Source organism: Vigna unguiculata, chromosome 10, assembly GCF_037176805.1.
Source record: "Vigna unguiculata cultivar grain cowpea cultivar isolate G323 ecotype 2 chromosome 10, ASM3717680v1, whole genome shotgun sequence".
Classification (NCBI taxonomy): domain Eukaryota; kingdom Viridiplantae; phylum Streptophyta; class Magnoliopsida; order Fabales; family Fabaceae; genus Vigna; species Vigna unguiculata.
Genome location: NC_140801.1, coordinates 9749574 through 9761981, shown reverse-complemented (window position 1 = coordinate 9761981; position 12408 = coordinate 9749574). Strand labels below are relative to the sequence as shown.

Genomic DNA, 12408 nt, shown 5'->3' with positions numbered 1-12408 from the left:
TAGGCATTACCCACAATTTCCAAAGATTGGAAGGCTGTCTCGAGGGCTTCCTTTGCTGCTTCAATATAGCGAGAAGATGAAGGCCCACTCACTAAAATATCTTCCTCCCCTGAAACAATCACTAATTTGTCACCCATGACATATTTTAACTTTTGGTGCAAGGTTGAAGGTACCACGCCCGCTGAGTGAATCCAAGGACGACCCAACAAGCAGTTGTATGCTGGAAGGATGTCCATCACTTGGAAAGTTATTTGAAAGACACATGGCCCTATTTGGATTGGTAATTCTACCTCTCCCATTACTTCTCTTTTATTCCCATCAAAAGCTCTCACTATCATTGCGCTTGGTTTCATGTGAATACCTTCACATGGTAGCTTTCCCAATGTTGTTTTCAGCATTACATTCAAGGAAGATCCATTGTCGATTAATACACGTGCTATGACATGATCCAAGCATTTTATAGAGACATGGAGGGCCTTATTGTGTCCCCTCCCTTCAGTAGGTATCTCCTCATCGGTAAAAGTGAGGTAATTGTTAGCAGTGATATTGCTAACAATTCCCTCAAAACTGTCCAGAGAAATATTTTTCTCCACATGCGCTCCATTGAGTATCTTCATTAACAACTTTCTTTGAGAGGTTGAATGCATGAGTAGTTCTAAAAGTGAGATTCGAGCAGGCAGGCGATTCAACTGTTCGACCACTTTATACTAGCTTTGTTGTATGAACTTCAAGAACTCGCAAGCCTCCTCATCAGATATTTCTTTCCCATCGTCTTTTCTTGGACCCTCGTCGGTTTGGATGGTCTTCCCTTTCAAGAGTTCCTTAGCCTTTTTGGTATTCACTGATTCACTATTGCTAACTCCATCTTTCACCAAGTTTGGAGGCGTAAAGATTCGACCACTCCTCTGAATTCTACCGATGCCTGATATATTTTTCGCCACTAACTCACTACTGATAGGTTGACCACCTACCCGCTGTTCCTCACCCAACACGTATGCACCATATTTCCATGAGTCAGCTTTCTCACTTTTATAGGGAAATAGGGAGGGTGCTTGGATAATAATAGATTGTCTTTCTTGAATTGTCGAGGTAGCAGTGGATCTAGTGAAATGAATCACCAATGGCTCTGGCAAAGTCACACCGGGTTCCGCACCATCTTGTGCAAATACTTCTTCTTCCATGTCCCCATGACATACTTGCACAAAGTTTATGTCTATAAGATTTTGTAGAACATCCTCGAACTCGGTGCATTCATCGATAGAATGTTTAGCACTCGGATGGAATCCACACTTTTCACTCATGTTATATTCCCCTTTTTAACAAACCCAATTTCAATAGTGTCTCAAAAACAAACTGTTTGGAGCTTCGAATTTCACTCACATCCCTCACAAGGCGGTGTTTCTTAACCTCAATGGCATTTTTCAAAGGGTTCCCAAGACTAGGAAGGGGATTAGCCTCAACACTGGGTTTGTCTTCGTCGAACTTTATCCATCCTGAGTTGATTAAAGCTTTCACCTTGTGTTTAAGGGACACACAATTCTCAGTAGAGTGACCAACTCCCCCTCCGTGATAATCACATTTGGCATTTTGATCATAATTCTTGGGGAATGGAGGTTGCACAGGCTTCATCGGGCAAATGGCCACCAAACGCTTTTGGAGGAGATGAGGCAACAATTTCGTATATGACATAGGAATAGGAGTGAAATGAACGAAGTTCCTCTCTTGATTCCTCCTCAGATTAGCGTTTTGTCCCACGTTTCTGTTGAAATTCGAGTTAGGTTCGGTTTTCCAAGCATTATTTGGAGCATGTTGTGGTTGATAAAGATTCGACGGTTGATAAAACCCTTGCTGTTGAGGTCGTGTTTGATGAATAAACACTGCATTGGCCACATAAGGAGGTTGGTTCAAGTGTGGTCGATAATTATGTGTAGGAGCCCGACTTTCCCACACAAGCATCACTGAGGTCGCCTGTACTTTCGCTTCTTTCTTCTTTCCTGGAATAAAATTGGGTTTCTTAGGGGTTGCAGCCGCGAATGGGCCATATGCAATCTTTCCACTTTTTAACCCGATTTCTATTCTTTCCCCTATGATAATGATATCAGCGAAATTAGAAGACACATTCCCCAACACATGCTCATAAAATGATGATTGCAACGTGTTTACAAACGTCGCCACCATCTCCTTATCAAGTAGAGGTGGCTCAACCTGAGCAGCCAACTCTCTCCACCGTTGTGCATATTCCTTGAAGGACTCAGTATCCTTCTTGGCCATGTTTTGCAATTGCAATCTATCTGGCGCACTATCTGTGTTGTATATATACTGTTTCACAAAGGCATCGGCCAAATCCATCCAGGAATGAATTCGAGATGGCTCCAAGTGTGTATACCAATTCAATGCTACCCCAGCCAGATTATCTTGGAAACAATGTATAAGCAACTTTTCATCATAGGCATAAGCAGCCATCTTTCTACCGTACATTGTCAGATGGCTTTTAGGGCATGTGGTGCCGTGATACTTTTTAAATTCTGGGACCTTAAACTTGTGTGGTATCATCACACCAGGAACCAGGCTTAATCTCGCCACATCACCGAACCCATAGCTTCCACCACCCTCAATGGCACAAATCCTTTCCTCAAGATTCAAGTTTACTTTTAGCCCCATCAACAACAATGGATATTGCTTGGACTGTAGCATGTGGTACATCTTTAGTTGTAGCATCTGCATCAATGAATGTTTTCGGAGGCTGGGGCGCCACAGTCATCCTCGGTCCTGTGAATGTGACTGTCTCATTCATCTCCGCTCTTGTCACGGGTGTCGAAGCTAACATCGGCCCTTGAGTACCGTTCGATAGTGTGTTGTTAGCTGCAGGAAAAGAAAAATAAGTTTGTTCTGCATCTGAATATTCTCCAACTGGAGGAGTGTATCCCAGAGGCAGACCATACATTGGGAACGAAACTGACGCGCCTAGAGGCATACCATAAGAATGAGCATTCTCCTCGACCCTGGCGGATGAGGCCTCTCCTGAAGCCTTCAGTAACTTCAAAGCCTCCAGGATCTGGCCCACTTGATCCTTCAGCTCGTTAATGTTAGCCTTCATAGCTTCATGGGCCTCTTCCCAATCTTCCATGCTTCTGTGGTTAGCTCATGTGCGATAAGGGTGTTGTGGAAATTTTGTCGTCGTATTTGATTTTGCTTTATTATTTCGTTAAATGGAATGAATTATGAAAAATGAAAAGAAAGAAAATGAATGCAAAACATTTATTCTAGTTGGAAATTTTAAAGCTGTGAGAACCTTAAGATAAATATATCGTAGAAATTAACATGAAACTGATACAACCCAACCATTAACAAGTCTTCTACACTCATTAAACGAGAAAAGAAAGAAAACCTATTCCCTAACCCTGACTATCATGCTCTTCATCTCCCTCATCAACTTCTTGCAATGATTAAAGAAGGCTTCAATCTCCCTTGGCAGATTGAAGATTGGTAGTGCAGTCTCTCCTTTAGCAAATAATCGTGGGATTTCTTCAATTGCTCCATTCGCCAAGGCAGGCAGCTATGAGAAACATCTCTTATAATGTTCTATACTCATTTCCTGCTCAGTTGTGTACTCATTCATCTGGCTAATCACCTTTCGATGTTCCTTTTCCAATTCAGCTCTATGCCAACGTTCCTCGTCCATCTTCACCTCACAGGTCGACACCACCTCTCTCATTTGTTGTTCAACCTCACTGATTCACATTTGGGAATTGTGCAACCGTCTCAGTGCTTCGGTTTTCTCTCTCTTAAATTCCTCACACAACTGATCCCTTTGGCGCTTAGATGCTACTGCTGCATCTCTCTCTCGGTCCCTTAATTTTAATGCGGTGTTTGTTGCGGCCAAATCCTGTTTCACTCTGAAAGCATGATCTCGTTCTTCTCTTTGTTGCCTAAGAATCCCTTCATACACCTTTGCCATTTCCTCATTATCACGCCTCAGATCCACATACTCATGTCAGAGACTTTGAAGCTCGTTAATTAATTTGGCATTTTTTAGTTTCATCTTCTCCATCTCTTCTTTTAGCCCTTTCACCTCCTCAGACTCAGCAGGTTTCAATCGCTCCGGAGCAGGAGAATCCGATTTGAAGGGTAACTTGATCACATTAACCCTTTCCAGAATCCATCGTCGGTAAGATATCTTCCTGTCTATTACCCATGGCCTTGGGTCTTTTTCTGCGTGCAGAACCTCACCCCAAGCACTCCTAACTCGTCGAATTAGATCTTGAGAAATTCCTTCTTCATAATAAGTCCATATGGCAACCAGAGATTCTGGAGTTGGAGAGCTCTTAATTGGACACCCAAACTGTCGTTGAGCCAGAACAGGGTTATAATTCACACAACTTCTAGTGCCTATCAGAGGGACGTTAGGAAAATCCCTACAAGAAATGACATGCGACTTGGGCAGTCCAGGGACACACCATCTAATCTTCCCCCCATTCAAACCTGCACAGAATTGGGCCCATTCTTTCGCCCCTCGAATTTCAACGCCGCCATGTGGCAATTCCCCAATTTGACATTCAGCATTTACCGTACCCAAGCGGACTCGGGATATAAAGCATACATACAATATAGGTACATAACATAACATCTTCTTCCTCTTGAGTGCGTAGCACAAATTCAAACCCTCGTACACATCATCTAGAACTGCAGTGACTAGGCTTTCTGAATGAATCTTGTAAGTGACAAACACATTGATGGCCGCTTGATCAACAAAATTCTAGTGTGAGAGCCAACACATCCATGAATGTCTCCCCTATCTCTTTCTCAGCCAAACGACGCAAGTGCCCTTCTAAATACCCTAGGGGGATCCCCTTCGAGTTGCCCTTGAAGGCCATCTTACTCTCTAGCTCAATAGGGTGTACCTTCAAGATTCCTGCCAACGTAGAGATAGATGTGCGTTGCCCGGAATATCTGTAAGGGACTTTATCTTCCACCGACAAACCCAAAATCTGCTCGAACTCTTCTATTACTGGTGCCAACTAAAAATCCTGGAAGGTGAAACATCTGAGCGGCGGATCATAATATTGGGCCAAAGCGGTGATTGCCGACACTTGGACTTCCACATTCAACAACCTCAATAAGTTCCCATACGCTTCTTCAAAGCATTCTTCTGTATAGTCTTCATTTGTTGCACTATTTCCCTTAGACCATTCAGATTGCTATCTATAACCTTGATAGGTAACTTCTTCTTCAAGGCATCCGACCCTAAATTCCCTCCGACTTGAAATCCCATGTTAATTTCTTTTGTTTCCTTTTTTTTTTCACAAACTCAATCACAGCCTTAAAATTTCTGACCTAGAATCACAAGAAATGTTATGGCATGGCATGACAAAATACATGTTATGCATGAATAAATAATCAAAATGCATGTATGATGATGCCACGAAAGAATGTACAGAATTCCAAGATAGTGTCTATTCAAAGTGACCATGGTGGGGAATTTCAAAATGAAAGGTTTGAACACTTGTGAAAAACATGACATTAAGCATAATTTTTGGCACAAAGAACCCCACAACAAAATAATGTTGTTGAAAGGAAAAACAGGTCACTTGAGGAACAAACTAGAACTACGTTAAATGAAAACTCACTACCTAAGTATTTTTTTGCTGATGCAGTCAACTCTGGTTGCTATATTTTAAATAAAGTGTTGATTAGGCCAATTTTGAAGAAAACACCCTATGATATTTTCAAAGGGAGGAGGCTTGTTTTAAGTCACCTAAAAGTATTTGGATGTAATTGTTTCATCTTAAATAATGTCAAAGAAAGTCTTGGCAAATTTGATGCAAAAGCGAATGAAGGTGTTTTTCTAGGCTATGCTATACAAAGTCATGCATATAGAGTCTATAATAAGATATTGATGACTATTGAAGAGTCTATGCATGTTGTATTGATGAAACTAACCTAAAGTTGCAAGATCAAGTGCCAAAGAATGCAGATGAAGAAGATCTACTACAGGAGAAGATTTTTGCTGTAGAAAAGCTCTCTACTGTAGGAAATGAATCGGTTGAAAAGGAAAAATAGCCGATTGAAAAAGTTGCAAACAACAACTTGCCTAAGGATTGAATTCAAACTAGAGGTTTATCAAAGGACAACATCATAGGTGATATCAAACAGGGAGTATCTACTAGATGTAGAATTGTATTTTGTGAACATGTTGCTTTTGTATATCAAATTGAACCTAAAAATGTGAATGATGCTTTAAATGATAGTAATTGAATTGTTGCTATACAAGATAAACTCAATCAATTCACAAGAAATGATGTGTGATTTCGAGTGCGTAAAATTGATGATATGAATATAATTGAAACTAAATGGGTTTTAGAAACAAAATGGATGAAGATGGCAATATTGTAAGGAACAAAGCAAGACTAGTTGCTAAAGGTTATAATCAAGAAGAAGACATTGACTTTGATGAAACTTATGCACCTGTAGCTAAGCTAGAAGGTGTGAGATTACTCTTAGCATATGCTTGCTTGTGTAACTTTAAATTACATCAAATGGATGTGAAAAGTTAATTCTTGAATGGTTTCCTAAATGAAGAAGTGTATGTATCATAACCTCCTGAATTTAAGGATCATCTCTATCCTAACCATGTTTTCAAATTGAAAAAGGCCTTATATGGTTTGAAACAACCACCGCGATAGTGGTATGAAAGGCTAAGCAATTTTCTCTTATCAAAATGTTATGCTAGAGGTGCAGTGGATAAAACACTCTTCAGTAGAAAACATGAAAGTGATGTTATACTTGTTCAAGTGTATGTTGATGATATCATCTTTGGTTCAAATAACAACACATTGTGTGAAGAGTTTGTTGCAGCTATGTAGGGAGAATTTGAGATGTCCATGATGGGTGAGCTTACCTACTTTCTAGGGCTGCAAGTCAAGCAACTCAAGCATAGAACATTTTTAAATCAATCAAAATATTGTTTTGACCTGTTGAAAAAGTTCAAAATGGAGGATTGCAAGGAAGTTGCCACTCCAATTGCTACAAACTACCTTATGGATGCAGAGGGGCTAGCCAACCAGTGGATTCAACCAAATATAGATGGTTGATTGTTTCTTTGCTCTATCTTACAACAAGTAGGCCAGATATCCAGTTTGGAGTATGCTTATGTGTTAGGTTCCAAGCAAATCCAAAGGAATCACACTTTGAAGCTGCAAAAAGGATTATAAAGTACCTTAAGGGAACAACCAATGTTGGTTTATGGTATCCATGTGATTCTAACATAACTCTTAGTGGCTTTTCAGATTTGGATTATAGAGGGTGCAAATTGGATAGGAAAAGCACAAGTGGCACTTGCCATTTACTTGGCTCAAGTCTAATCTCATGGAATAGCAAAAAGCAAGCATGTGTGACAATCTCTACTGCTGAAGCTGAGTATATTGCTACTGGACATGGTTGTGCACAAATCATATGGTTGAAGCATTAAGTTTTGGACTATGGTGTAAAGCTAAGTAAGGTACCTTTGTATTGTTATAATACTAGTGCCATCAACTTAACCAAGAATCCAGTACAACATTCTAAAACCAAATATATAGAGATTAGGCATCATTTCATTCATGATCATGTTCAAAAGGGAGATTGTGAAATTTAATTTGTTAAAACTGAAAACCAATTGGCTTATTTGTTTAGCAAACCATTGGCTAGAGATACACTACAAGAAATATGCTTATTATCTACGCTCAGAATTCGTAGATAATGGACAATTTTCGTAGATAACTTGATGTTATCTATGAATTATCTACGAAACAGATTTCGTAGGTATTCAGTTGGTAGGTAACTTTATCTACAAAATGTGCATTCGTAGGTAACTTTATCTACGAAAATTATCTACGAAGGTATCGTAAGAAAGAACTTTAGTTACCTATGAAAATTTTTGTATGTAAATTATCTACGAAAATCTTCGTAAATAAGTTACCTACGAAAATCTTCGTAGATAAGTTACCTACGAAAGTTTTGGTAGATAACTTACATACGAATTTTTTTGTAGGTAACTTAAATATATATAAAAAAATATATATTATAGACTATATATAGAAACTAGTGCATTTATTAACAATTCATACTCTTTAGCTTAGTGGTAGAGCATTTGTTTATACATCTATAATTCCAAGTGTATTCACGGTAAAATATACTAAAGCTATGACAATGATAAAAATGAAATTTATTAAGAGATAGTATAAGAATATTTAAAAATTACAAGGACAATAATAATATCCAAGTTTGTATCAAAGTAAAAGTACTATTTACAAAAACTAAGCAAACTAATAATATTATCTTCTTGCTTTCCATCAAAAAAGCTGCCACCTGACGATCTGCAAAGGTTGAATTCAAATACATAAATATAACAAAACAAGCTTTATTCACCATAATAAACAGGATGCCTTCTGCGATCCTAAAAAGAAAATTTTGTTGAAATTAACTTCAAGACAACATTTTTTTTAAGACCGAAAGACCTTCTATGTAGTATTGATTAAAATAAAAAGTTAAAATTTAAAATATAAGTCAAGAAAATGTATGATTAATAACAATAACAATTTGTCTTGTTCCACATGATCCACACTCTAAAGAAACTAAATAACATTAGCATATAACCTTTATTTATACTAATAAAAGAAGTAAATCTTGAAATATTAGAAAATATCGAAATTAATCCTAAAAGATAATCCAACATATTCCAGATTACTATTAAGATACAAACACAATATTGTTTGGAATTTTAATATATTATAACATCTCCTTAGGTAAAGCTTATTAAACTTTAAACTTGTTAACAATAAACCTTTTAGATATGAGTTTAAAAGTATATACAATCCTACTATCTAATATAATATTGTAGCAGCTGCAGTGTTTTTTTTTTCTATATTAAAATACATGCAAAAATATATTTTAAATATGATTAGTATAAAGTTTTGGGTCATTGAAAGATCACGAATGATTATCAGTAGGTTACATGTCTCTTTCTTAATGCTTAATTACATCATTATTTACATGACATCTTTTAAATTATATGAAAAAAGACTTTGACGTTTAAAGCATGTGGAGAATCTAACATACTAGAGCAAGAAAAAATACCATATAAGGTAACCATGTCTTTAGTAGAGAGTCATTGAGCATGAACCATGTTAATACCAGTGTTGGTTGCAGTGAAATTTCTTGTTCTAGAATCCTTTTTCCAACCTTCACTTTCCAAAATGGCCCTCCAAGCTGCACCATACAAATCACATAACAAATAGATATTGAGTTAGTATGATGCCCATAAGATAGTTTAATAACAGTGTAAAATAGTGTTGTTTACAAAACATCCAAACTTGCCACACAATTTCTCAATGGTTGAAATTAATAATAAAAAACAGATTGTTGCAGGACCTTGATTATAGTTGGCAGAGATGTTAGAAGTTCAAATAATTTACTAATAACACTGCCAATTGCATCAAGGAAATATTCTAGAAAGGGGCCCATAGCATCCAAATAGTGAACAAGTACTTCAACAAGTGCAAGTTTTGTCCACTTTATGGAAATTAATCATTGAAGTATACCTACAAGACACAGTAACCATAACTATAACAAATGTCTAAGCAAGAAATTCTAAATGTTTAATTTGGAAGATTAACCAAAGTAACCTCCAAACGTTCTACATAATGCAAACTGGACCTTAACATTTGTCTTGGTGAAGTCATTGGATCCATGAAAAATTGCATTTACAACACCCTCTATAGCCAACTGCATGCTTGCCATCACAATTAAGTCCTACAATAAGAAAAGTAGAAGCCATAACAGATAATAACATAATAAGGTAGAAAAGGTGGGGGGATCACACCTGACACAGAGATTAAAGTATGTTAGAAACAAAAGTTGGAAAACATACCAGCGAAAATTGCAGGGATTGAAAATGAATAGCAAACTTGAAATGTTGGAAAAATCCCAACATCTGGAGAGAAACATGAGTACTTGTATATAATGATGTTTGTTTGTGAACACAAATGAATCGTAGATACATGGAAATATTGACATCAAGGATATCATTGACCTGCACAAACTAGTGAACATGTAAACATAATCTAACGTTGAGAAAGTGGAATGTATTCACATGCAATGCCTCATTATTGGTTTTCTTTACTCAACCCTAAATACATGTCTTTCCTTCATTCAAACGCAACCCTTAATTTTCTTACCCTTCTTCTTCCCTTCTCTTTCTCTGTCTCTCACACACATTCATTTTCCGTTCAATTTGTATCATGAAATCTTGCAGCAGCCAAATCATTAACCTCTCATTGCAAGTTGATCTCATCCATCACCATGGCTAACATAAACACTTGAATCCAACCAAAACCATCTTCTATCAAACACTTTCTGCATCAAGAAGATGAACAACACAAGTGATTCATCTGGGTACCTTGGATCCAGCAACATAAGTGGGTTTGGCATGGGCATAGGAATTTCAATTGGGATTCTTCTGCTGATCACAACCATCACACTCACCTCCTACTTCTACACCAGGTCACATGTCCCAACTGCTTCAAGGAGAAGAACTTCTTCTAATACTGGCCCACAATTCCTTGAGCCACACCACACAATAGTTGATGTTGGGTTGGATGAAGCCACAATCATGAACTACCCCAAGATGCTGTACTCTGAAGCCAAGCTAAGAAAATCTGATTCCACACCAACAAGTTGTTCCATATGTTTGGGAGATTACAAAAGTTCTGATGTGTTAAGGGTTTTGCCAGATTGTGAACATGTGTTTCACCTCAACTGCATAGACCCATGGTTGAGGCTGCATCCAACTTGTCCTCTCTGCAGAACATCACCTATCCCAACACCTCTCTCCATACCTCTTGCAGAAGTTGTCCCATTAGCAACAAGGCGAGATTGATTCATAGTTTCAAATGTTTGAACAAAAGCATTAAGAAGATGAATATCTTGGGAAAACGTTTTTCCAAAACCTGTAGAGCACTTGTATTCCAACTAGTATATCGACGATTGAATATATAAGCTTGTGTCATCCCAATGTAAAAAAGATGATTGTTAAACTGACGAATGTTCATGTAGAAGTGATTTTCTTCTTCTAAAACAAAGCACACACAAAACTCAACAATAACTTCTCTAATAGAAAAAAATGTCTAAACAGGTTTGAACACAATTCAGAATCCCTTCACCAGTGCAACAGATACTCTTCCATACAAAGACGGAGGAAAACGACACAACGAAGTATCGAGTCAGCGGAAGAGCATGACGGAGGAGCACGAGTCAGCGAAGGAGTGCGACGCAGGAGAACGAGTCAACAGAGGAGAACGACAAGCGAGTGCTGTTGAGCACGACAACGAGCTCTGGTTCGCAAAAAAGTATAGTTCGATTGAGAACGAAGGGAAGAAAAAGATTTTGTGTGAAATTGGAGTTAGGGTTTATAGATAATACCTTGGGGATGAGGGATTCAGCGAAAATTCTTCTATCGAACAAGTGTTTGACGATGCTAGGGTTCCACAATGTGTTGGCATGAGGGCTGCACGACGATAGGTTTGCTGACGACTGGATTCACGATTGCCATTAGAGAAGGTGTCAAAGGTGATTAGAGAAGGTGATGAAGGTTACAGAGAAGGTCAAAAGGGAGATAAGAGAACGTCGTGAAGATGTGTAAGCAGAGTTCAAATAAAACCTAAGACTAGTAGGTGAAAAATGTTATCTATGAAATTTTTGAACGTAGATAACATATTATTTTTAATTAAAATATATATATAATTGTTACATACGAAATTTATTTTCGTAGATAATATTTTTTATTTTATTTTTTATAATATTTATTTTCTATGATTTCTTTCGTAGTTGAATTTTTGTATGAAAATTTTTTGTTAAAGTTATTTATCTTTATGTACGAAATTTTTATAAATAATTATTTTTTTGTGTTACCTACCAATATAGATGTTATCTACAAAATATTTTCGTAGATAAAACAAAATTATCCAGGAAAGAAATTTTGTAGATAATTTTTCGTAAATAATCAACGATTTTCTTGTAGTGATAGGTTTAACAAGCTAAGAACTGAACTAGGCATATTAGACATGAAGAATGTGGTTTGATGTGTTTTTAGCATATTAATCTTATACATTCATGCATTGGTTTCATAAAAATCAATTATTGTATGTGAAAATTGAAAATTGTCATATTTAACCTCTTGATTTTTAATTTCAACGTGTTGATTTTCCTTAAATCTGTCTCTTTTTGCAAAAATCATGATCTGTTAACCTGTTGATTCTACTTTTCAACGTGTTTATTTCACTTAAACTACCATTGAATGATGAAAATTTGATCTACTATGGTTTTTAATTTGCTGATTTCATAATGCACTATGTTGATTTCATTAAAACTGAA

The 12408-nt window shown here is 37.2% G+C and overlaps 1 protein-coding gene and 1 pseudogene across 1 annotated transcript; one reads left to right on the top strand and one right to left on the bottom strand.

The window, feature by feature from the left end:
* Window positions 1-1302: 1302 nt before the first annotated feature.
* On the bottom strand, window positions 1303-3127 carry LOC146882108 (uncharacterized). Its single transcript, XM_085667279.1, has 2 exons — window positions 2783-3127; window positions 1303-2685 (listed from the first exon to the last, which is right to left on the bottom strand). The coding sequence occupies exons 1-2, from the start codon at window positions 3125-3127 to the stop codon at window positions 1303-1305; spliced, it is 1728 nt and encodes a 575-aa protein (XP_085523405.1).
* A 7278-nt stretch (window positions 3128-10405) lies between these two features.
* Window positions 10406-10915, top strand: LOC114165687 (RING-H2 finger protein ATL70 pseudogene; annotated as a pseudogene).
* The last annotated feature ends 1493 nt before the right edge of the window (window positions 10916-12408 follow it).